The sequence below is a fragment of the Chiloscyllium plagiosum genome, unplaced genomic scaffold (assembly GCF_037043375.1).
Source record: "Chiloscyllium plagiosum isolate Xiang-an unplaced genomic scaffold, Cpla_swu_hap1 HiC_scaffold_23, whole genome shotgun sequence".
Lineage (NCBI taxonomy): Eukaryota > Metazoa > Chordata > Chondrichthyes > Orectolobiformes > Hemiscylliidae > Chiloscyllium > Chiloscyllium plagiosum.
In genome coordinates, this window is record NW_028270161.1 from 44,846,368 (window position 1) to 44,874,023 (window position 27,656).

At 41.7% G+C, this 27,656-nt stretch overlaps 1 protein-coding gene across 2 annotated transcripts in view; it reads left to right on the top strand.

Annotated features, from left to right (window-relative positions):
* Positions 1 to 27,656, top strand: part of LOC122561654 (copine-8) — a 371,771-nt gene that overhangs the window by 135,207 nt on the left and 208,908 nt on the right. For both annotated transcript variants that reach the window (XM_043713603.2, XM_043713601.2), the window contains exons 5-6: positions 1,698 to 1,737; positions 15,962 to 16,038. In XM_043713603.2, the coding sequence (XP_043569538.1) occupies positions 1,698 to 1,737; positions 15,962 to 16,038 (117 nt within the window). The remainder of the gene's footprint in view (positions 1 to 1,697; positions 1,738 to 15,961; positions 16,039 to 27,656) is intronic.

Here is a 27,656-nt window from a genome sequence, read left to right on the forward strand (position 1 = left end):
TTTATGAGCTTCATTAAATGCACGACTGAAAGCAAAAGATGCTGGAGATCACAATCCCATGGAGAGAGAGAGAGAGCAAGGTAACATTTCGAGTTTAGATGACTCTTCTCAGCTCTGATGAGCCATCTAGAGTCAAAACGTTAGCTTGCTCACTGCCCATGGATGCTGTCTGACCCGCTGTGATCTCCAGTATTTATCTTCAGTACAGATTCCAGCATCTGCAGTAATATGCACCAACATTTTATTCTACTGCTGTTCAAAAAGCGGTGTATGTTTTTGTGCAGTGTGGGGAAAAAATAAATAACTTGGATAAGGAAGAATGAATCAATTAGCATAGTTAGTGTTCGTAGTGGATCTGTATATTATGTACAGAAATAGGATAATTTGTGAATCCATAAAACAACTGAAATCTGAAACAACTTAAAAACATTTCTCAATTGTAGTAAGTGTACCGTATTTGCCCAGAGTCTAAAGTACCTAAATATTATATGTAAAAAACTAACTTCTCCTATGAATGATTACTTACAGAAAAAATCTGATTAAAAATATCTTTACTGCTTTCTCCAATTGACAATTGTGCATTTAAATTGAAATGGTTTTCCTGTGTAATTTTACTGGCTTCTGCTTTTATGGAAGGCAATTCACAATTGCTTCTGCTGTGGATAACTCTATATTTTATTAATTTTACTCAAAGCTTTGATATTGCATTAATTATTTCTGTCTTTATGAATGTTAAAGTAACTTAGTCCTATGATTAGTATTTGTTAATATTATACATACAGACAGACATACAGCATTTTTTCTCCTGAATGGACAGCGAGTGTATTACTTCAATCTCACTGTGTTTTTGAAAGAAACCCTTCAACATGCTCTATTTAACAACAAGAATGTAACAAATGTAGTGATCATAGCTGACTAGTCTACTAGTGGGTTTACTAGATTTTGCATCTGAAAGGTCGATAAGCCCCAATTTTAAGTCTAGCATGTTTCAGAGCGGGTAGGGTACAGTGCAGGAGATAACCTTTGATGTCTTAAGTCCCAAGTCTCTGAGGTTGAATTGTTCTCCTTTGTCTCCCACTCAAAGTTATGTTATATTAGAGAGGCAAGCCAGATAATGGGGTGGGAACTAAGCAACATCATGGACCAATGGAATCAGTGTTTGTAAAAGTAAGTCAGCCAGGTGTGGAATTCCCCCTGGTTGATCACAGTCAGATGATGAACACTAAAGGCTGTTGGTATGCATTGTCAAGTCTCAGATTTCACTAATGGCCTCCTGGCTGAAGTTAATATGGCAGCCAGACCCCTAGTATGTACCAACAAGGATAAAAGAAAAATGGGATTTGAAGAAAATTGGCAAGGAATTGGCAATTGGCATTGGAATGAAAATTTTAATCATAAATTTGACTCCAAATGGCAATATTGATAGTGAAACACAGTTCTGAATTATTTATATTAAAATTATTTTGACTAATACTGCAATGTTACAGCATTGACTTTTTTTAAAACATAATTTAGAACTGAATTGCATAAGCGCAGAAAAACTTGGGTTAGATTTAATAAATAGCTATAAAGCACCAACATTGAGTTTCCATGATTATTTATAATATGAAAATGGGTTTCAGCTTTATTTTAATCTGTCAAACTTAGCTTTTATGGCTTATGGAATAATAAATTCTTAATTTTATTATTCTTTTCAGGTATGATGTTGATTCAAAGAGTTCGAATTTATCTGAACATGTAAGTTCTGTTTGTTTTTGACCTTTGATACTTAGTAGGTACAAATCTTAAAGCATAATGAGGGAAGGTTAAACTCGAATTGCAATGGTTTAATTTTATCTGAGAACAGCACCTCAGGCAATTTTACTGTTTCCAAACAATAATACTCCATGTCATTAATACACTTGAAATTTTGGAATTGACATCGCCTTTTAAAGTTAGCTTGGATAATTGCAATAAAAATGTGTCCTGGATGAATTCCGTTGTATTAGCTGTTGAGCTTCTGGAATATCAATGAACAAAGCATGAATCGGGATTGATTTCTCTCTGTTTTCTCAGAAATCTTTCCGAAGAATTCTTTTTCCTAAATCTATGAAGCAAATTATGAATCTCATTTCATCAATCAGTTTCTCAGTTTAAAAACATCCCTATTTTCATCTCTTAAACCTATATTTTTGAATATTGGTTGCCCCCAAATTCATCTTATTCTTTAATGCCACTCCCTTGTCACAGAATCTGAGCAAAATCAAGCAGATGACATTGAGATGCTATGGCATCACAGAGTTTCACATGAGTATTGTGGACAAATTAGCATTCTGAGAGGAATTTAGAGAAAAACAAAGCGAATCGTCAGTGCTGACTGAAATAAGGGCAAGGGCTTCTAGCCTGCAGAGAGTTGGAAACCAGACCTACCCTGACTGATGTACTAGGGGATCCCCAACATACTGCTACACGATAACTATTCATTAGAGGTTGAAACTTCTGTTAGGCAGTTACCTGACATTTGAAACCCTCTGAAAAACTCACCAACTCTGACATGGGGACATTGCCATGTTCTGAATTGCTTATCTTAGCAGCCAGCTAGGAAAGATTTAAAAACTAAAACCTGCTGTAACTTCTGGCTAGCGATAAAACTGACCCCCCAATCACTTAAACTAAATCCCTCAGACACAAGATACCTAATGTAAGAGTTACCTACCTCAACAGGATACCTGACATGTAACCGATCACCTCAACACCTTCTCACCAACCCATCTGCCACCCTACACCCTCATACACCTATCTCCCAGTCAACCCCCTACATTGATCCACCTGGCACACCACCCCCTCACCCATTTGCTACTACACCATCTCATTCCCAGGGCAACCTATTCCCTTACTCACATGGCACCAAACTTTGACGCTCATTCACCTTATGAGATTAGATTAGATTACATTACAGTATGGAAACAGGCCCTTCGGCCCAACAAGTCCACACCGACCCGCTGAAGCGCAACCCACCCATACCCCTACATTTACCCCTATACCTAACACTACAGGCAATTTAGCATGGCCAATTCACCTGACCTGCACATCTTTGGACTGTGGGAGGAAACCGGAGCACCCGGAGGAAACCCACGCAGACAAGGGGAGAACGTGCAAACTCCACACAGTCAGTCGCCTGAGGCGGGAATTGAACCCGGGTCTCTGACGCTGCGAGGCAGCAGTGCTAACCACTGTGCCACCGTGCCGCCCACTAATACTTTTAATTCTCGTTATCACAGATGATTTGAACCTTTAAACCCTGGAATACTACAATTACTTCTGTAAAAAGGAGGTTAGTTTGGCTTCCAGCCCTGATCATGTGCTGAGCTAGATGTTTCCCTAAATGAGTTTCAGAAGAATCCTGAATCAGAACTTTGGGTCAAAATGTGGAGCTCCAGGGCCTAGTAAGTAAGGAGTGAACAGTCCAACTATGAGTGCAATTCTTGGCTCATGGTTTACATTTCAAGTTCATCTTTTTTCTTACCCATTTCCTCCTTCATGCCCCTTCGTGGTGATTATCTGCTGGTTTACCCATAAATCCAAGTGAAGCTTACTCCATTGTCACTTCTCCTGAATCCTTCTTATCTACTTTTCAATGAATTAAGTCTTAACCGTGATGAGAGGAGTGCACTTTATCAACTTAATAACTAGGATGGTTAATTTGCTTGACCACTATCTAAGATAAAGGTTTGATCAATGAATAAGAAAAAAGAAATTTATGCTGTATAACAAACTTGACTTCTAACAAGTGGCAAAAATAAATTATTAATTACCAATATGCAAACTATATCCCTTTAAGATCCCAATGCACTCTCACATTTATTCACAAATAGGATGGACAAGATAACTTTGTTAAAACATCATGAGTGAAAAACATGTAAAAAGGAACAATTTTTGTCAGTCAGGAGTATATCGTATTGTCAACTGTGCTATCAAATGTATTTGCACAATAAGAACCCATTCGTTCAGGTTCATCTTGGGGTCTGCAAGAGTCTTACCTCATTTCAACCTGAGTCCAAACACAAGTCCATAACAAATAGGAACAGGAGTAGGCCATTTGGACCCTTGACCCTGATCTACCATTCATTGGGATCATGGCTGATCTGACATTCCTCATACCTACTTTCCACCCTGTGCCTATAACACTTGATTCCCAGACTGATCAAGAATCTATCTTATCCTTAAATATCCGTCTTGGTTCTCAGTGGCAAGGAGTTTTAAAGGAGACTCAGTCCTCTGAGAGAAGAAATTCTTCCTCATCTCAGTCCTAAATTAGTGCCCCTTTACTCTATACTGTCTGGCCTTTGACTCTTCCATGAGGGGAAACATGCTTTCAGAATTTACCCTGTCAAGCCCCTTAAGAATCCTAAATGTTTCAATGAAATAACTTCTCATTTTTCTAAGCTCCAGTGAGTAGAATTCTTTTTTGTTATTTCTTCGTTTTGTGGGATGTGGACATCACTGGCTGGGCCAGCATTTATTGCCCATCCCTAGTTGCCCTTGAGAAAGTGGTGGTGAGCTGCCTCCTTGAACCGCTGCAATTCACCTGCTGTGAGTTGACTCACAATGCCATGAGGGAAGGCATTCCAGGATTTTCAGCCAGTTACAGTGAAGGAATGGTGATATATTTCCAAGTCAAGATGGTGAGTGGTTTGGAGGAGAACTTGAAGGTAGAATTGTTCTCAAATAGCTGCTGCTCTTGTCTTTCTACATGGAAGTGGTTGTGAGTTTGGAAGGTGCTGTCTGAGGACCTTTGTTGAATTTTTGCAGTGCATCTTGTGAATAGTACACATTGCTGCTACTGAGCGTTGGTGGTAGAGGGAGTGGATGCTTGTGGATGCAGTGCCAATCAAGGGCCTGCTTTGTCCTGAATAGTGTCAGGTTTTTTGAGTGTTGTTGGGGCTGCACCCATCCAGGCAAGTGGGGCGTATTCTATTATACACCTGACTTGTGCCTTGTAGATGGTGGACAGGCTTCGGGGAGTCAGGCCATGAATTACTTGTCACAGTATTCCTAGCCTCTGACCAGCTCTTGTAGCCACTGTGTTTATGTGGTGAGTCCAGTTGAGTTTTTGATCAGTTATAACTCCCAGGATGTTGATCGTGGGAGATTCAGTGATGGTAACACCACTGAATGTTAAGGGGTGGTGGTTAGATTTTCTCTTATTGGTGATGGTCATAGCCTAGCATTTGTGTGGCACAAATGTTATTTGCGTGGCACAAATGTTATTTGCCACTTGTCAGCCCAAGCCTGGATATTGTCCAGATCTTTTTGTATTTGACCATGGACTGATTTGATGTCTAAGGAGTCACAAATGATGCTGGACATTGTGCAATCATTAGCGAACGTCCCCACTTCGGACATTATGATGAAGGGAAGGTCATTGATGAAGCAACTAAAGATGGTTGGGCCTGGGACACTACCCTGAGGAACTCCTGCAGAGATGTCCTGGAGCTAAAATGGCTGGATTAGATTAGATTACTTACAGTGTGGAAACAGGCCCTTCTGCCTAACAAGTCCACAACGACCCTCCGAAGAGCAACCCACCCAGACCCATTCCTCTACATTTACCCCTTCACCTAACACTATGGGCAATTTAGCAGGCCAATTCACCTAACCTGCACATTTTTGGACTGTGGGAGGAAACCAGAGCATCTGGAGGAAACCCATGCAGACATTGGGAGAATGTGCAAACTCTACACAGACAGTTGCCTGAGGCGGGAATTGAACCTGGGTCTCTGGCGCTGTGAGGTAGCAGTGCTAACCACTGTGCCACCGTGCCGCCGACTGACCTCTAACAACCACAACCATCTTCCTATGTGTCAGGTATGACTCTAACCATCAGATAGTTTTCTCCCTGATACCCATTGATTGCAGTTTTGGTAGGACTCCTTGATCCCACATTTTGTCAAACGCAGTCTTGATGTCAAGGGCTGTCACTTTCCCCTCACCTCTGGAATTGCTTGGCTAGGGGAGCAAGAAGTTTTGGCGCCCAAGTCTTCAGAACCATTGCTGAAATCTTGTCAGGGCCCATGGCCTTTTCAGTATCCAGTATCTCCAAACATTTCTTGCTATCACGTGAAGTGAATTGAATTGGCTGGAGACTGGTATCTGTGATGCTGGAGACCATTAGAGGAGGTTGAGATGAATTATCCACTTGGCACTTCTGCCTGAAGATTGCTGCAAGTGTTTCAGCCTTATGTTTTGCACTGATATGCTGGGTTCTTCCATCATTGAGGATAGGGGTACTTGTGGAGCCTCCTCATCCAGTGAGTTGTTAAATTGTCCACCACCATTGATGACTGGATGTGGCAGGACTGCAGAGCTTCAATCTGATCTTTTGCTTGTGGGATCACTTAGCTCTATCTATCACTTGCTGTGTATGTTGTTTCACATACTAGCAGTCCTGTTTGATGGCTTCACCAGATTGTCACCTCGTCTTCAGGTATGCCTGGTGCTTCTCCTGGCATATCCTCCTGCACTTTCCATTGAACTAGGGTTGATCCCGTGGCTTGATGGTCATGGTTTAGTGGGGAATATGCCTGGCCATGAGGTTACAGATTGTGCTGGAGTAAAATTCTGCTGCTATTGATGGCTCACAGCTTCTCGTGGATGTCCAGTCTTGAGTTGCTAGGTCTGTTCGAAGTCTGTCCCATTTAACACTGTAATAGTGCCACATACTACAATGGAGGATATTCTCAATGTGAAGGCAAGACTTTGTCTCCACAAAGCGTGTGTGATGATTGCCTATTCTAGTGTAAGATTCTCAACCTGTTTAGCCATTGCTCATAAAACAGCCCTTCCATACCAGGGATCATCCTGTGAACCTTCACTGAACTGCCTCCAATGAATTGATATCTTTCCTTGAATAAGGGGACCAACACTTCTCACAATACTCAAGATGTGGTCTCCCCAGCACCTTGTACAGTTGCAGTAGGACTTTCCTTTGTTTACTCTTATACTCCAACCCCATTGAAATGAAGGCCAACACTCCATGAATCTTCCTGATACATTGCTGTGTCTGCTAGCTTTTGTGCACATGTATCCCCAGGTCCCTTTGTGTTGCACCCTGCTGCAGTTTTGCTCTATTTAAATAATATTCTGTTCTTTTGTTCGCCCTTCCAAAATGAACAACTTCATATTTTCCCACATTAGACTCAATTTGCACACATAGACTGAAGAGCTAAGTCAGGACATATGGGCAAAGCAATCTATTTGATTGGCACCCCATGCTCCAGCTTCAACATTCATTCTGTCCACTATTGACACAGTGGCAGCAGTGAATAACATCTCAGGATGCACTGCAGGGTTTTGCCAAAGCTCTTTGACAACCGCTTCTAACCTGTTGACTCCTGAAGAATAAGGACAGTAAATCCATGGGGGTGCCAGCACCAACAATGTCCATTTCAGGTCACACACCACCTTGACTTGGAAATTTATCTCCAATCTTTCAACTGTCTCCCTAACGTCACTGTATGTACTCAAATTATAACAACTGTAGCAATACAAGAATGTGGCTCACCACTACCTTTACAACCCCAGGTTGACAAAGTCTGTGCTGAGAATGCAACATTCCAGTTCAAGGAAACCAAGTGTCATATGAATACATTGAAAATGGTGCTAAAGCTTGCGTTTATTGGAACAGGCCAATCAAAAATGCATAATATAATTTTGTTGTGATAAGTATCACCATTACATTGTCACTGATATTTATTAGTGACATTTACATTCACACATTTATATTAATCCCTTTAGAACATAGAATACTACAGCATAATAAAGGCCCTTTTGTCCTTCAATGTTGTTCCAGCTTTTTATCCTACTCTGAGATCAGATCAACCCTTCATTGTACTATCTTCCACGTGCCAACCAAGAGTCGCTTTAAATATCCCTAATGTATCTGACTCTACTACCATTGCTGGCAGTGTATTCCATGCACCCACCACTTTCTATGGAAAGAAACTACCTTTGACATCTCCCCGCAACCTTCCTCCAATTACCTTAAAACTATGCCCACTCGTGATAGACATTTCTGCCCTGGGAAAAGATCTCTGGCTATCCAATCTATCTATGCCTCTCATCACCTTGTACACTTCAATCAAGTCACCTCTCATCCTACTTCGCTCCAATGAGAAAAGTCTTGGCTCCCTCAACCTTTCTTCATAAAACATGCCCTCCAGTCCAGGCAGAGTCCTGGTAAATCTCCTCTGCGTCCTTTCTAAAGCTTCCACATCCTTCCTATAATGAGGTGACCACAGCTGAACACAATATTCCATGTATGGTCTAACCAGTGCTGTAAAGAGCTGCAGCATAACATCAAGGCTTTGAAACTCAATTTCCCTGCTGAATGAAAGTCACCACATCATATGCTTTCTTAATCCCCCTATCAACTTGGCTGGCAATTTTGAGGGATCTATGGATATGGACTCCAAGATCCCTCTGTTCCTCCACACTTCCAAGAATCCTGCCTTTAACCCTGTAATTTGCATTCAAGTTCGACCTTCCAAAGTGAATCACTTCAACTTTTCCAGGTTGAACTCCGTCTGCCACTTATGAGCCCTGCTCTGCACCCTGTCAATGTCCAGTTACAATCTACAACAGCCCTCCACACTATTTACTACTCCACCAACCTTTGTGTCATCAGCAAACTTACTAACCCACTCTTCTAGTTCCTCAACCAAGTCATTTACAAAATTCATAAAGAGCAGAGGTTCTAGAACCGATCCCTGCAGAACACCACTGGTCACCAAGCTCCAGGCTGAATACATTCCATCTACCACCACCTGTCTTCTGTGGGCCAGCCAATTCTGTATCCAGACAGCCAGACCTCCCTGCCTCCTTACTTTCTGAATGAGCCTATCATGGGCACCTTTATCAAACACCTTGCTAAAATCCATGTTCACTGCTCTACCTTCATCAGTGTGTTTGTCACATCCTCAAAGAATTCATGACCTGCCCCTCACTGAGCCCTGTTGACTATCTTTAATCAAACTCTGGTTTTCCAAGTAATCATAAATCCTGTCTCTCAAAATCCTCTCCAGTATTTTGCCCACCACAGACGTAAGATTGACTGGTCTGTAATTCCCAGGATTATCCCTGTTAGCTTTCTTGAACAAAGGAATGACATTTGCCACCCTCAAAACATGTGGCACTACTCCAGTGGGCAGTGAGGATGCAAAGATGGTGCAATCTCTTCCTTTGCTTCTCGTAGTAACCTTGGGTATATCCCATCTGGCCCAGGGGATTTATCTATCCTTACGTTTTTCAAAATATTCATCACATCCTCCTTCTTAACATCAACCTGTTCAAGTCAGTCTGTTTCATGCCGTCCTCAGAAACATCAAGGTCCCTTTCAGTAGTAAATACTGAAGCAAAGTATTCATTAAGGACCTCCCCTATCTCCTCCAACCTCAGGCACAGGTTCCCTCCATTATACCTGATTGGCCCTACCCTCAATCTGGCCATCCTCCAGTTTCTTATATAAGTGTAGAATGCCTTAGGGTTTTCCTTAATCTTACCCACTAAAGCTTTTTCATGCCCCTTCTAACTCTCCTATGTCCATTCTTCAGTTCCTTGCTGGCTACCTTGTAACCGTCTAAAGCCCTGGACAGGCTTGGAGGGAGGTGTTGGATGGTGTTGGGGGGCGGGAGGGTGATGTTGCACGGGGTTGGTGGGTGGGGGGGCAGTGTTGGACAGGGTTAGGGGCGGGGGCGGTGTTGGATGGAGTTGGGGTGGCGGGCAGTTTTGGGGGAAGGTGGCGGTGTTGCACGGGGTTAGGAGACAGGGGGGCGGCTTTGGGGGCGGGGGTTAGTGTTGGATAGGGTTGGGGGTGGGGGCAATTGTTGCACAGGGTTAGGAGGCAAGGGGGCAGTGATTGGATGGGGTTGGGGGTGCTGTGTGCTTCTGCAGTCTCCTGAACGGCGAGCAGACTTTAAAAACTCCGAGCCCCAGGGGAAAGGCATTTAATCGATTAACCGAATAATCGATTATCCAAATGAAATAATGCCCGCCCATTACATTTGTATAATTGAAGTTCCCCTGTAGTCAAGGTCAGGGAGTTGTGATCACTATCACCAAAATGCTCTCCCACCGAGAGATCTGTCACCTAACATGGTTCGTTGCCAAGCACCAAATCCAATATGGCCTCCCCTCTAGTCAGCCTAGCTACATATTAAGTCAGGAACCCTTCCTGGACATACCTGACAAAAACTGCTCCATCCAAACTATTTGAACTAAGGGGGTTCTAATTGATATTAGGCAAGTTAAAGTCACCCATGACAATGACCCTATTACTTCCACACCTTTCCAAAGTCTGCCTCCTAATCTGCTCCTTCGTGTCTCTGTTGCTATTGGGGGAATCTGTAGAAAATTCCCAATAAGGTGACTGCTACTTTCCTGTTTCTGACTTCCATCCATACTGACTCTATAGACAAACCCTCCTTGACAACGTCCCTTTCTGCAGCTGTGATACTCTCCCTCATTAGCAATGCCTCTCCTCCACTTCTCACCCCCCATTCCTTTTGAAACATCTAAACCCTGGAACATCCAACATGCCCCTGTGATAGCCAAGTCTCCTTAATGGCCACAACATCATAGTTCCAAGTACTGATCCATGCTCTAAGTTCATCACCCTTATTCCTAATACATCTTGCATTAAAGTAGACACACTTCTACCCATCACATTGACTGCACCTTTGCCCTATCAAGTGCCTATCCCTCCTCACAGACCCACGCTGTATCTGGCTGTTCACTACCTGCTCCACCATCTGATCTATAGCTCTGGTTCCACACTCTTGCCAATATAATTTAAACCCTCCTGAAGACTCTAGTAAACCTCCTGGCTAGGATATTGATGCCCCTCCAGTTCAGGTGCAAGCTGTCCTTCATACATAGGTCCCATCTTGCCCAGAAGGCATTCCAGTTATCCACATATCTGAAGCCTTCCCTCCAGCACCAGCTCTGCAGTCACGCCTTCATCTGCACACGTTCTCTGTTCCTAGGCTCAGTAGCCCATGGCACTGGTAGCAGTCCTGAGATAACTACTCTGCTCATCCTGCCTTCTAGCTCCCAATCTCACTCCCTACATTCTCTTTTCAGCTCCTTGTCCCTTTCCCTACCTCTGTCATTGATACGGATGTGTACCACAACTTCTGGCTGCTTTTGCTCGTGCCCACAGAATCTCCCGTCTGTTCCTCTCATGAATGAATCTCCTATCACTATTGCTCTTTTATTCTCCCCCCTTCCCTTCTGTGCCACAGAGCCAGAGACCTGGTCGCTGTGGCTTTCCCCTTGTAGGTTGTCACCTCCAACAGTATCCAAAATGATATATTTATTATTGACGGGAATGACCACAGGGGATCCCTGCACTACCTGCCTATTCCCATTCCCTCTACTGACAGTCACCTAGCTATCTTTATCCTGCAACTTAGGTGTGACTACCTCCCTATAACTCCTCTCTATCACCCCCTCAGCCTCCGGACTGATCCGAAGTTCATCCAGCCCCAGCTTTAGTACCCTAACGTGGTCTGTGACCGGAGTTGGATGCACTCCTCGCAGGCAAAGTCAGCTTGGGTCCACTTTTTAACAAATCTGCTCATTTGTTTTGGGAAGGCAATATGTTTTATAGGGAAAGAACTTGGTAGGACACTTTGAGGTAGAGAAAGTAAGCAGAATGCCACAGTTTGGATGATGTATGCCATAGCCTTGGTAGGGAAAAAGGAGAAATTGCATGCCAAAGGTTTTGGAAAGTGTGAACAGCAGTATCTAGAAGCAATAAGTGAAATTAGATACATCCAAGAAAGCCTAGTCGTTGCAGATCAGTATATTAGCAATGTGGTGAGAAGGATTGGTCTAAGAAGTAGATGTGGAGTCAAGCATAACAATTCTTGATAAGAGGGTCAACATGCTGTACAAAGGAAAGTAGAAAGAGAAAGAACCTGTTGAAGGATTTGGTCGATGAGAATATTTTCTACTTACTTGGTAGAAACTATTAACTTATTCAGAGAATTCTTCAAAGTTTTGTATCACCAGGAATGATGCCGCACCAGGAATGGGCTGACACAGTGGCTCAGTGGTTAGCACTGCTGCTTCCCAGTGCCAGGGACCTGGGTTTGATTCCAGCCTCGGGCGACTGCCTGTGCAGAGTTTGTACATTCTTCCTGTGTCTGTGTGGGTTTTCTCCGGGTTCTCCGGTTTCCTCCCACAGACCAAAGATGTGCAAGTCAGGTGAATTGGCCACGGGAAATTGGCCATAGCGTTCAGGGATATGTAGATTAGGTGCATTAGTCAGGGGTAAACATAGGGTAGGGGAATGGGTCTGGGTGAATTACTCTTTGGAGGGTCGGTGTAGACTTGTTGGGCCAAATGGCCACCAGACATTCTATTCTATTCTAATCATGAACCATGAGTGCATTGTGAAAGCAAAACTTTTAAAATTAAATTCAGGGAGAAAATATTCTTTGTAACTTGATTAAACATGAATTTTGCTTTAAAATGGAAGTAGAAATCTTAAGTTCGCTTACTTGCCCTTCCTTACAAAATTCTCTTACAAAGGAATTTATGGGAGAGATGTTGTATATGAAAATGTAGGATGTTGGAAAAACACTTTTTGACTCTGATCTCCAGCATCTGCAGTTCTCACTTTCTCAATATGAAAAAGTGTTGACTTCACTTGTTTGACACCTTTATGAGGTTCTAATAAGTGGTTTTTTTCTATTATTTCTTTTGTCAACGCCACAATGTGTCTTTGATAAGGTTAAAAGGTGTCAAAACTTTTGTTGTTGATATTTTAATGGTCTGTTTGATTAATGCTTTTATAGGTTTGTGGGAACACCTCTTTTATTTCAAAAATTAAGAACAGAAAGCTTTTTTTCTAAGAAGTTTCACATATCTGGTGTTACCACAGGGATATCTGTACATGGCCTATATTGGATGAATGGGCTTGGAGAATCCATGACTTTTTTGAAGAATATGTGCTGCTGTGGGGGTGGGTTGGATCATGTATTAGTTGAGGAGAAAGTGAGGACTGCAGATGCTGGAGATCAGAGCTGATAATGTGTTGCTGGAAAAGCGCAGCAGGTCAGGCAGCATCCAGGGAACAGGAGAATCGACGTTTCGGGCATAAGCCCTCCTGTTCCCTGGATGCTGCCTGACCTGCTGCGCTTTTCCAGCAACACATTTTCAGCTCATGTATTAGTTGGCCTGAGAGCTTGGCGTTGGCCTGGGATGGGTTTAGTGTGAGAGCAGTTAGGCTAGAGAGCCTAAAATATAAATAAACAACTGTCATGGAGGCCTAGAGAACCAAGGTGGACCTTTTAAACAGCCTGCCCTTGGCAATCGGCTGTACCTATGGCCCATTCCAATTTTCTCTCAGCAGTGGTATATCTTGTCCCTGGATTGAAAAATAATCTTTAAAAGGGGTTTATATATTGTGCTGGGTGATCTGTCAAGTCTGGAAATCCTACCTTAATCTACCCTCCTTGGTCGTGAAAATCTGCCACTATATCATCGAATTTATGGAGCTGATGTGTCATATTTTGAATCCATAACATTACGTCCATCCTCGTTATTAGTGAGCCCCTGTTGGCTCTTCTCTTTGTGCCAGAGAATTATCATTGTATGGTGCTGTAAGTCTAGCCCATTTACCATTCTGCTGATCTCTCCCTGCTTTCAAATTCTGAAGGGGCAATGCCAGACGGAGAGATTTACCTTTTCTTTGGGTGAGGTATAGTGGTCCTTTTCAGGACTGTTGGATTAGGATGGTCACTGCTTATTGAGTACAGTCAATAAAATAGCTTTGAAGCATCGGCAGTGTTATACTGCAGGAAATGTGGATGTCAGGATGTGTAAAACATCATTCCACTAACAGTAATAAGATGAAAAATTTTGACTTTTAGAATGTTACATCTGCGTTTCAAAACACAAAAATTGTCCACATTCTCAGCAGCTAAAGCTCAGTAAAATCTCCAAGTCTGGGTGAAGCAGATAGCTGACAGGGAACATCTTGCATGCCTGTCTATTTTGTGCTTTATTTATAGAATCACAGAATCCCGATAGTGTGGAAGCAGGCCATACTGACTCTCCAAAGAGCATCCCACCCTTCCCCATCCCATGGCTAATCCATCTAGCCTGCACATCCCTGGACATGATGGGCAATTTAGCATAGCCAATCCATCTAACCTGCACATCTTTGGACTATGGAAGGAAGCTGAAGCACCCAAAGGAAACCCAGGGAGAATGTGCAAACTCCACGCAGGCTGGAATCAAACCCAGGTTCCTGGCACTGTGAGGCAGCAGTCCTAATCATTGAGCCACCGTGTTGCCCCAATATCCTTCAATTTAATCTTCTTTCTTTTAGATTCTTGTATTTAATTTGGTCCTACCACAATGCAAGTTGATCACCTTTTTCTGTCTCCTCTAATTAGTCATCTTTTAATTCCGCAGTCTCACACCAATGCATCTTTCCAACTGGTATCAGTCCTCCCTCTGCTGCTTCTTCCTGACAGATCCATCTCTATCGCTTGCCTCACCATATCTCTCCTCTCTCTGCAATAGATGACAATGCCATTTCAGTCTCTCCTTGGTTATTTCCTTTGATGTTCTGACAATCATCATTGATCGACCCTGGTGTTCTGGTTCCTGAGCTTGTATTTTCTTGTTTCCCCATATATCGACCTCAGACATTTGAAACACCTCACTTTTTCTAAGTCTTCATCCATTTACCTTGAAACCTTTGCTTCCGTTCTCTTCTGTAGGCTCAAATTGACCAGCCATGTTTTGGATCTTTGGTCCATGGGGCTTCATATTGTAGTTTTCAAGTGCTTTTCTCCAGTTCTTCAAATATTTGGATATATTCTCGTCATATCCATCCCATATTCGACTGAATCATTTAATAGCTTTAAGGCAGAGATTTCCAGATTCCTGCTCATTAAGGGGATGAAAGATATGCAGGATATGTAGAGTTGAGGCTAAAATCCAATCAGCCATGATATTATTCTTTAATGAGTGGCCTGATCTTGTTTTATGTTATATGCTTGTAATGAATAAGTTCAATAATTTTATGAATCGATATTTTATTGTTTATGTTAGCAAACTTTTTTGAATTTCTGCAAAGGTTGTTTTCATCCATTACCTGGAATGAATGGATTGATTTATGAGGAAAAGCTAGGTAGGCTAGGCCTGTGTCCTCTGGAGTTAAGATGAGTCAAAGGCAACATAATTGAAAAATGTAAGATCCTGTTGTGACTTAACCACTAGAAGTTGAAAGGGTGTTTCAGCTTGTGGGAGAATCTAGAACTAGGGTTATAGTTTAAACACAAGTGGTTGCCCATTTAATACAGAGATGAGGAACCATTTTTTCTTTGAGGCTTGTGATACATTGGAATTCCCTTGCTCAAAAGGCAGTAGATGCAGAAGCTTTAAATATTTTTGATAGAGGTAGCTGGATTCTAGATTGTCAAGAGGATGAAAGATGGTCAGGAATATGTAAGAATTTAGATTTGAAGTGAAAATCAGCTCAGCCACAACCTTATTAAATGATAAGGTTGGTTTGAAGGGCTGAGTGGCTTATTCCTTGCTGGTCTCTGTCTGTCAAGTATAAGTTTAAATCATTTTATGAATTATGTTTTATTGTTTGTTAGCAACCTTGGTTGAATTTCTTCAAAGGTTGCTTTCAGCACTCACCATACGTTCAGAAAACGATTAGTGGATCCCCTGGAGCAGTTGCTAAAATTAGCTATTTGTACTGTCCTCCAAGTGAACCGCTGCTCCTCCATCAATGTTACAGTGGGAGAGCAGGAGAACCCCTATAGAAATCCCAGCGCTTGTGTTCAGTATTAAATTGCAAGGCACTCTTAAAAAATATTGATCTTATTTTTTCTATTCCTTGGTTGCAAGTGGTAATTGCCATCTATCGTCAAATGTATTTTTTTCTGAATTTCAGGACTTTCTGGGTCAAGCGTTCTGCACATTGGGAGAGATAGTTGGTTCGCAGGGAAGCAGATTGGAAAAACCTCTTGTGTAAGTAAAACATAGACTATATTTGTGGCAAATGGGCACCATTAATCAGGGAAATCCTTCTGTCAAGCCTTGTACATTGCTTGCGTACAGATGGGTCAGCTTTAGATTCATATGGGACTTTGAACTACGCCCGCCCACAAAATTTGAATTTGTTACTCCTGCTTTTTGAGCTTTGAGTGCCCCTTGACATGACATTGCTGGTACATGTGCACTTCTGATGCAAGCTCTGGCAGAATATTGATGATCGAGTATTATTCCATGCGTAGTGATGCTGTGTTAATGGATCATGATGTCAAATAACATGTAACCCTGATTTCACATCGGTGCTGTCATTGCAGAGCTTCCTGCTTGACCAGGTTATCGAAACAGGGTCAACCACATTCAGTCACAGGAAGGACTCCACACTAGAGCTACTTGAAGGAGTCGCTAACCTGATAAAACAGTTTCTATAGGCTGATGCTACCATAGGATTCTTCAAACCTGCTTAAGTCTGCAGGGAATGGTGTGACATTTGCTGAACAATCCTGTCCTGACTTCCAGGGTTTTGCACAAACTAGTTGTTCCTAGCCATGCATTGCATAGTCAGGTTGTGTGGGAATACAGTATAACGTGGAGGATGAGCAGAGAGCATGCAGTGAAGGGGAAGTTGCTGGTTGGGGAGAAGAGGGAGAAGTTCCCTTAGTAGCAGCCTGTCTCGTAAATAATTATCCAACCAGAGATTAAGCAAGGTATAGCTTCTGAGAAGTCTGCACTTTAGTCAGGACATCCTCATTAAAGTCTGCCAACTTCCGAAGCCACAACTGTAACCTCAGAGTAGGGCAAAGATGGCATTAATCCTCAGGCAGACAAATTGTTGAACTATTTTGCGACCCTGTTAGTGCCTTTACACTTTGCAGTTAATAACCAGAACAGCAGCAATCTAATCTTCCACTGTAGCACTCAGAGCTTGGGTGGCTGTTGGAAGCTGTGAATCAGCCATGCTTGAGTTCACAAGTAGAGTTGGCTATCGTGCTCATGCTGGAAAGCCTAGGCTCCAAGGTTTGGCCAAGCCCACTGCCAAATTGATGCTAGATCCATCCATGCACGCTGCCATTGACTGCAGCTTTCTGGCATTTCTCCTAATCCACCAAGTGTTTTATTGCACATACCCACAGGCCTGCATTTGTAGTGTCTAGAGCACTGTCCTTCATTTTACATGGAAGTTCCATCCCAATCCAAGTTGAACAGAACACCAAACGTTTTTTTGAGAATTATTGATATTCAGCCACTTATTCTATTAGACATGACTCAAAGTTTAGAATAGTGATAGTGGTAAATATTTGCACATTGACACTCCAGGAAAATACAAGAGGTGATAAATTCTGTTCGCCAGAGTGGGGAGTTTGGAGGCTGGAGGGCTTTAATCAAGTGGGATTTGCAGTGTACTTGAACCCTGCTGCCTATCTGCCTCCAGCTGAATTACGGAAATCCAGTGATTGACTTTCTCCTTCTGCTGATTGGAGGCCTTGTGGCCAATTAGTGACCATTTAAGGACTGAGTCTGACCACTGCTGGGCTCATCACCACATGACATGGTCAGTAAGTGAAACCATCCAGCCAGCTCTGGGTGCCTGGGGGTGTCCCTCGGTCAGCGGCACTCAGTGCCCGACTGACGGACTGAATATCAGGAAAAGGAGTTTCTGCTTAGAGCCAACATCCTGCCATTGCTGACAAGCAACTCCCTCCCTGAACACCCCCCCCCCCCACCCCCCCCGCCACTCCAATTCCCTTTCCTACCTCATTCCCAAATACAGAGGAACCTTGATTATTCGAAGGACATGGGTGGGCATATTTCATTTGGTTAATCGAATTCCGGATAATCGAATGCCGGATAACATAGTTCAGCCATGCATTGGGACCTTGCAATCTTGCCGGATCATCCAATATTCAGATTATCAAATGCTGAAAAATCAAGGTTCCTCTGTACTTTCCTGTAGCCTGCATTACTCTGTGATCCTGGGATTCCAGACCCTATGCTTCTGGCAATGCTCATGGCCTCTCCAGTGGTGCTGCTGAACTCTGATTGGCTGGCAGACATGGTAGGGTTACAGTCAACCCTTGGTGACTTGGGTATACCTTAGTGGTGACCTTGCTACTGTCCGTTAGATTTGGAGTAGGACAGACATTCCCTGAAAAAGACAATGTGGATTTATTGCTAGTTTTCCAGCTGGCAGTTGAGAGCTGTGACATGTTTTGATCACATAGATATATGCAGGATATTTTGTACCCAACCAATCTGTGCCAGTGTTTATGCTCTACTTGGGCTTCCTCCTGTCGCTTCGCCCCCATGTTAACCTACTATCATAACTGCCTAAACCCTCTGAAAAGTCTAGATGCATTTAAGAGATAGGTAGACAAGCATTTGATGAATAAGGGAATCGATGATTTTGATGGAAGGTTTAGGTGTGTAAAGCTATTAAATATAAAAGGGCCAATGTTAACACAAGGGTAATGCTGAGGTCCATTAAAGAACATTGCTGCACTTATCATTCCATTCTTGCTTAGATTCTGATCTGGGAAGTAAGTAATCCAATCTCATGCTATCAGCTCTCCCTAGCCTTCAACACATATTACTTAGTAGGTGCATGGGATTTCAGCAGAGCTGACCTATATTCTGATATTAACATCATATTCCCTCTCTGCAATTATTACCACTTCCTCTTCCTTTTTTTCTGTGACACCTGTGATCTCCAGGTTCCTCTGTTCTCTAACCTTTCCTCCTGCCGCATTTGTTCTTTCTCACCTTTCTCTACTGGAGAAAGCCCATCACATTTTTCACCCTCCTTCTCCAGTTCTGAAGAAGTCATATTGGCCCTGAAACACTACTCTGTTTTTCCCTCCACAGACGTTGACAGACTTGCTGAATTTGTCCAGAACTTGGTTTTTATTTCAGCATCTGCACTATTTTGCTTTCAAAAGCTTCAAAAATGGAATCAGATCCTACTCTATTGAGACCTTCCCCATTCATCTGGGCCTGACTCTGGACATCATTGGAAGCCCAGATGGACATTTTAGTGCTGCATTCAAATTTAAGGTTAACATGTACCAATGTACAGACATGTCTGCTGCCCTGGTTGGTGTCTAAGTCATGTGACTTAAGTTAAACTGAGGATCGAGATCTGCAGTGACTAAGCAATTTCAGGTGGACTGCTTACCAGCTGCCAAAAGATGAGGCCAGAACTTGAGATGGGGAAAGTCTTGACAAATTCAGCAAGTCTAGCAATATCTGTGGAGGGAGAAACAGCGATAGTTTTCAGGTCCAATATGACTTCTTCAGAACTGACGAATAGGGTGAAAAACGTGGTAGGTTTTCTCCAGTAGAGAAAAGTGGGAAAGAACAAATGCGGCAGGAGGAAAGGTGCAGAAAAGGTTAGAGAACAAAGAAACTTGGAGATCACAGGTGTCACAGAACAAAAGGAAGAGGAATGTTAACAATTGCAGAGAGGGAATATGGGGTTAACAGCAGAATATAGGTCACCTCTGCTGAAAGCACATACGCTTACTAAGTAATATTTGTTATAAGTTAATGAGAGTTTATAGTGCAAGATTAGATTACATACTTCCCAATATTATGAGCTGAACTACTGTTTCCACATGTTCCATTACACACGAGTAAACTATTGTTTGTACTGTATACAGTGAGAGCAAAAATAAAATTAATTAGTAAAAGCTCTGTAGCCATGATCTCAGGCTGGTACCTGTGTGTACATTGAAAACAACTAGCTCTATATCTCTGTTCTTCATTGATTGAAGGGATTACTTGTTGTATGCAGAAAGAAAATTTCCTCGCATTTAATCTCAATGAAATGAAAGTTATCCTCTTCAGTTTTCTATTGTTCTTTTACCCCTGCTTCACATCCTTTTCTTTAATCGAAGGAGTTTATTGAAGCTGTGTGCAGGTGCAAATGTCACTACCATCCAGTATTGTCATTACTGTGTTTTTGCAAAGTAGTTCTCTGAGTCTAAACTTCTTTAGAAAACTTCATGGGTGTGGTTTACTTTAAATCTGTACAGCATGAGTAATCTGCCAGTTCTAAGGTAGGCTCGCCGGTCACTTCCCTGCCTTTAAGAAGTTTTAGTGATTTGGATCAGGACCATGAATTAGATTATTTAGTTGACAGTTTTGTGCTTTTGCTATTTTTGTGGGATTGATGAGTATGTGGAAAGATCGAGATCTTACACTGCAAGATTGACTGGTGATTCAACAAACTGGTTACCTGTAGATTATTACAGGGCAATTCAATGGAAATGTTATCATTGAATTAAGATAGAAATCAAAGCAAACACTTGCTGGTTTGAGACAGAAATCCTGATTGCACTTTGGACTGAGAGAGCTGCCATGAGATATGAGAGTAAAGTTCCTCTTTGTTATTGCTTGACTACCTTGTGGTGAATCCTACCCTTTTCTCTTAACCTTGGTCCTGAAACCAAAGCATGCTGCTATGTGTGTACTCATCCTAAGTGGAAAATCACAAAAATTGACGATGTTCCTCTCTGTGGCGGGCCAAGGCATCAGTTGAGTCCCAGTTTTATAACTCCTACCTTTGAGTCAGAGATCATAAGTTTGAGTCCCACACCAGTCTGTAGGCACACAATCCAGGCAGACATTTCAGCACAGTACCTGGTAAGTGTTCTATTGTTTGAGGTGACATTTTTATTTTAAACTTTAAACAGCCCTTGCCTGAATTCTCAGATGAATGTAAATAAACTTATGTCATCCTGAAGGAACAGGGGTGTTTTCCCCATGACCTGATTAATATTTACCATTTAAACAACAAAACCAAAACAGATTATTTGGCCATTTATCTAATTACTGTTTTTATGTAGTTGTTACGCATGTATTATCTACTATGTTTTCTTGTATTAAGATAGTGACCACAATTTAAAAAGGTCCTACATTTGCTATGACGCACTTTGAAATGTTATGAAATATTGAAAATGCAGATTTTATGTACTTAACCACGGCTTAGTGGTCTCAAATTTGAGCTAGTAATAGTGGCAAAGTTGCCAGTTATTCACTGTCATTACTCCTCTGAGACTGACAGCACTGTCAATAGCCTGCATGTACACAGTGAAGTGCAGCCACTTAAATATGTTAGTGTCTGTTCAGAGGGTGCATTGTGAAGTTTGTCCCCCACTTTCCCCAAACAGTAATCAAATAAAAATCCATTGAACTGATGTGGAATTCCATATTTACATTATTAATCCAGCTGTAAAAACAATACCTTCGAACAAGCTACATCTCACTGGGTAGGTTTTGTAACTGGGTTTTGATGTGGGGTAATAAGTCATAATTATGTAATTACTGAACAGCCTCACTGGCCCTGACAAAGAAATGTTAAACTTGTTAAACTTCAAAGGCCTTCATTACGATTGTAAATTCCACCATGTTGTATACCCTTTTAAAGGTTATGATGTTTTAACTTCTGCTTGCAATCTATGTGTAAATCCCAATCATTTATTTTCATTCCTATTTGTAAAATGTATACATTAAATGCAAAAGGGTTCAATGGTTTTTAATTTCTGGTTTGCTGTCTGCAAGAATACTTAATGAGATTGGTACTTATCCTGTTGGATACCTGGAGATTTCCTTGACTTAAACTAACTTTGGGAAGCGAAAGTCTGCACCACAGGTTGCTTGATCAGTCTGGGAAATTTTATTTGAAGCTGTTGCTGAGTGCTGTTTCTTCCCTATTGGCTACAAGATCTAGCCATTCTTTTTAAATTCGGCAGTACTGGAGCTGTGATGAAAAATGTACTGGTCATAACTTCAAATAGCTACATCTATTGTGTTTGAGGACCATCTTAGCAAGACATAGAATTAAAGGCACCCTTTAAAGTTGTTGCTATGGAGTTGTGAACTCTACATTGCATTGAAGGAAATTGCAGGACATCAACTTGACAGCAGCATGACACGTGTTCCCATCGATGATGCTGACAACAATTTAGTGGTCATGTTCTTTTTTTAAAAATATAACTTGCCAACAGTAAGTAAACAATGCTTATGTTTATAGAACTATGAATATAAAGAACATATAGAACCAAGAGCCGACATTAAATAGGAGCAGTTAGTAATTAGATATTAGAGTTCTGTTTTTTGTTTCAGAGACCTCGAAGGACATTTTGTTCCTCACTATGTTTTGGATGAAAATTGACTATTTATGAAAACAAATACTGCCAGTCTTGTGAAATGCAATTTCTTTCCAAACCTATACTTGATATTAGCAAGATGTGTCAAAGACTAAAAATCATACAACACCAGGTTATAATCCAACAGGTTTATTTGGAAGTACAAGCTGTTGGAGCGCCACTCCTTCATCAGGTAGCAGCACTCCGACAGCTTGTACTTCCAAATAAACCTGTTGGACTATAATCTGGTGTTATGTGATTTTTAACTTTGTGCATCCCAGTCCAACACTGACACCTCCACATTGTGTCAAAGACAGATAACTCAGATAACTCTGAAAACTCTTTACTGACTCAGCAGTGCAGCTGAAGAAATCAGATTGTCTTTCACATAACATTCAATTTCCTAAAAATAACTTTTTTGCAAGCTTTTACAATTGAAGTTGTCTAATTCTAGAACTAATGCCTGTTTACTTTTGCAACTTGTTTATATCTAGTGAGAGCTCATTTTGAACAGCAAAAAAATTTCATTAGCAATTTTCATTGAGACATTGTCTCTAATAGCTTTAAAAGGTGAAAAGAAAGTACTGATTTTCTCCAGTGCCCATCCTTCAATATGTTTTGTTTTAAAAGCTAAGACCAGTCAAATCCAGAAAAACTGTTCCAACGTAAGATCAGGTAATAACCTCTGAATACAAATCGATGAGTGTTTTCAGAAAAGCTGGTTCATATGCGGAATGACCTACAGTTGTAACATTTAAAAGACATTTGGATAGGTACATGAATAGGAAAGATTTAGAGAGATATGGGCCAAATGCAGGCAAGTGGGATTAGTTTAGTTTGGGAAACTTGGTCAGCATGGATGAGTTAGACCGAAGGGCCCGGTTTCTATTCTCTATGACTCTCTGACTCGACGATTGAAAGTTATAAGGGGAGTACATTTAAATCATCAAACTTCTGTCAGCTCCTTGGAAGGTTGAAATTATCTTTATACCATAAATCAAGCTGAAGGTTCCCAGTGGAAACGTTAATCTGTCTTCTCTCTTTGTGAATAGAGCACATTTTCAATTTCTGTTTCAATTTCATTTCTATGTTCTTTCTTTCATTCTGGTAGTTTAATATTTGTCCAGAATTTTTTGGATGTAATAAAATTTCATGTCTTTATGCATATAATTATTCTCCTTCCTTTTGAAAGAAGTTTTTACTGTATGGAATGAGTAGAGAACTTTCTCTCATGGAAAGCTGAGTGTTATGCAGTGTTAAAGTGCCAGGTCCTTCTCATTCTGCCAGGCAGTATCAAACCCTAATTGCTTGGCCTGACCTTTCTAAGCCCTCTTTCCCCACTTATTTTAGAAAATGATATTTTGGGTGTTTTCAACTTTTTTTTTGATGTTGGACTGTAAATGTTCAATGTGGTAATTTCTTCACCTATTAAGAACATGTCCATCAAGGGGTGTGGCATCTGTCAATTACAGACAGAAACTCTGCAATTTCCCAATGAGTGGGAAATGTGACCAGGCTGTCATTTGGAAGATTGACCTTCTGAACCACTCATGGATTCATACATATATTACATAGCTAAGCAGATTTCAGTTACATGTTCCTGTCTGTGTTTAGCTGGATTCCAGTTAAACTCTATTGTAATATTAACGAGTTTTGAGAAGATTTGTAGCTCAGGTTGAGGTTTTGGATGTAGGTTTGCTCGCTGAGCTGAAAGGTTCATTCCCAGACATTTTGTTACACTACTAGGTAACATCTTCAGTGGACCTCATGCGAAGCAATGCTGAAAATTCCTGTTCTCTATTTATATGTTTGGGATTCTTTGGGTTGGTGATGTTATTTCCTGTGGTGAAGTCATTCCTGTTCCTTTTTCAGGGGGTAGATGGGGTCTAACTCGATGTGTTTGTTGATAGAGTTCCCCTGTGTTTGTTGATAGAGTTCCGGTTGGAATGCCATGCTTCTAGGAATTCTCGTGTGTGTCTTTGTTTGGATTGTCCTAGGATGGATGTGTTGTCCCAGTCGAAGTGGTGTCCTTCCTCACCCATATGTGAGGAAACTTGTGAGAGAGGGTCATGTCTTTTTGTGGCTAGTTGGTGTTCTATCATAATATAGATTAGAGTGGTGCTGGAAAAGCACAGCAGTTCAGGCAGCATCCGAGGAGCAGTAAAATTGACGTTTCGGGCAAAAGCCCTTTATCAGGAATACAGAATCCTGTATTCCTGATGAAGGGCTTTTGCCTGAAACGTGGATTTTACTGCTCCTCGGATGCTGCCTGAACTGCTGTGCTTTTCCAGCATCACTCTCATCTAGACTTTGGTTTCCAGCAGCTGCAGTAATTGTTTTTACCTTCTATTATAATATAGTACAATGACTTGCATGGTAACATGTTGCCTTGATTACCTTAGTGATCTTCTGGATAGACACTTTAAAAATCCAATAAGATGAAACAATCATCATGCATTAAAAGTGTGACAAACTTTGTGTCACATATTACTTGCCCGAGGAAAGTTACCTTCTTGGACTGATGCAGTCATTCTGTTGTGGGTGCTCACACAGTGCTGCTTTGAAGGGAGTTCCAGGATTTTGAAACCATGACTGGGAAAGATTGGTGATATAACTCAAGTCAAGATAGTGTGTTGATTGCAGGGGAGCTTGCAAGGATAACCCCATGTGTTTGCTGCTTTTACTTCAGAAGGTTGTGTATCCAGAAAGTGCTGTCAGGCAAGTTTTGGTCAGTTGGTACCATATATCTTGTACGTAGTCCTGCCTATGTTCATCTGTTTTGGAGAGAACAAATGTTTAAGTTGATGGATACAATGATAACTGAGTGTGCTGTTTTGTCCTGGATGAGTTGAGCTTTTTGACATTTAGAGCTGCACTCTTCCAGGCAAGTGGATAGTCTGCCAGCTCATTACTAACCTTCTGCCTTGTTGATGGTACACAGGACTTTGGGAGTTAAGGGAGCAGTTCCTCACCTCTGAATTCCCAGCCTCTGACCTGCTTGATATGACTAGTCCAATTCAGTTTCTTGTAAATGATAGTGCACTGAATGTTGACAGAGGGATATTTAGGTTGGGATAGTTATGTCATTGAATGTCAAGGAGAGGTGATTAGATTTTCTCTTGTTGGAGATGTTCTTTGCATTCCACTTCTGAGTTATGTTATTTGCCATTTATCAGTGCTAGTCTAGATGTTGTTTAGTTCTTGCTGCACATGGACATTGAGTGCTTCAGTATCTGAGGAGTTAGTAGTGCTGAACATTGTGCAGTCATCAGTCATCATAAATGCTCAGTTCTGACCTTTGATGGAAGAGAAAGTCATTGATGAAGCAGCTGAAGATGGTAAGGCCAAAGCAATTACCCCAAGAAATTCTTGCAGAAATGTCCTGGAGGTGAGGTGATGGGTCTCTAACAACAATCTTCCTACGTGCCAGGGTCTGAGTCCAGCCAGTGGAGAGTTTCTCTCCTGATTTCTATTCACTTCAAAGTTGCTAGAGCTCCTTGATGCCACACTTAGTCAAATGCAGCCTTGATGACAAATGCAGTCACTTTCACCTCAGTTTCTGAATTCAGCTCTTTTTGTCCATTTTTGGACCAATGTTGTAATCAGGTTAGATGTTGAGTCGGCCTGGCAGCCGAGTGTCAAGGTACAGGTGATTGCTACATTAGTGCCTGTTTATAGCACTATCAATAACACTTACAATACTTTGCTTATATTTGAGAGGAAGCTGATGAAATGGTAATTAGCTGGATTGAGTTTATCTTTCCTTTTGCATACAGGACATGTCTGGGCTATTTTCCACATTGATGGGTAGATATTGCTGCATAGAACGTCTTGTCCAGATGTGCAGCTCATTATGGAGCACAAGTACTTCATTGTACTGCCAGAATATTGTCAGGGTCAGTAACGTTTGCAGTAACCAGTTTTTTCAGCCATTTAGTGACAACATATGACATGTATAACATTGGCTGAAAATTAGCATCTGTAACATTTAGGACCTCTGGAGGAAGCTGATATGATTGTCCACTCAGCACTTCTGGCTGAATTTTGTTGCAAGTGCTTCAGCCTTGTCTATTGCACTGACTTCCTGGGTTCCTTCAGTCTTAAGATTGGGGCGATGTGTGCTGTGCTCTCTTCCAATTATTTGTACAATAGTCCACCACCATCCATGACTGCAGGTAGCAGGACTTTGATCTGATCTGCTGGCTGTGACTGTTTATTCTTTCTATTACATGCTGCTTGTGTTGGCACGCACATGGTCTTGTTGTAACTTCACCTGGTTGATACACATTTTTAAGTAGCGAGCTTTGAGAAGATTTGTAGCTCAGGTTGAGGTTTTGGATGCAGGTTTGCTCGCTGAGCTGAAAGGTTCATTTCCAGACATTTTGTTATCTTACTAGGTAACATCTTAAGTGGGCCTCTTGCGAAGCAATGCTGAAAATTCCAGCTTTCTATGTTTGGGTTTCTTTGGGTTGGTGATGTTATTTCTTGTGGTGATGTTATTTCCTGTGGTGAAGTCACTGTCTGTTCCTTTTCTCAGGGGGTGGTAGATAGGGTCTAACTCGATGTGTTTGTTGATAGAGTTCTGGTTGGAGTGCCATGCTTCTAGGAATTCTCGTGTGTGTCTTTGTTTGGCTTGTCCTAGGATGGATGTATTGTCCCAGTCAAAGTGGTGTCCTTCCTCATCCGTATGTGGGGATACTTTGTGAGAGAAGGTCATGTCGTTTTGTGGCTAGTTGGTGTTCGTGCTAGTTTTCTGCCTGTTTGTCCAGTGTAGTGTTTGTTACAGTCCTTGCACGATACTTTGTAAATGACGTTAGTTTTGCTCATTGTCTGTATAGGCTCTTTCAAGTTCATTAGCTGCTGTTTTAATGTGTTGGTGGGTTTGTGGGCTACCACGATGCCAATGGGTCTGAGTAGTCTGGCAGACATTTCCAAGTTGTCTTTGATGTAGGGGAGAATGGCTAGGGTTTCTGGACATGTTTTGTCTACTTGTTTGGGCTTGTTGCTGAGAGATTGTGCAAGACTGTCCTATCTGCCTGAGTTAGCCAATTTAGTTTCTTCTTACATGTTCGCATACCTGCATTGAACCAGATACCCATATCGTCCCTGAAGACCCAATCTTTTGTTCTTTGTGCCTTTAGCACCCATGGTCCCAAATCCTGCCACTTGTCACCGGACATCTTCACCAGTGACATGTGAGGAGCGGAGTCTTCTACATCAAAAAGATAGGGTCTGCTTGCTGTTACAAATACCTTAGATAAGTTCACACTGACTGCACTCTGATAACAACTAATCTAGTTTAACCAATCTCCTGAACCAATCCTTCTCATCTGATTTGTTGTGGCCATTGCGGTGTATGTGTGTTGTGCAGTGCAGCATTTCCCCAGCAAGAAAATTGGTGTTAACAGGGCGAGTGAATCGGTCACTGAACTTATTGCTCCCTGGCTTAAT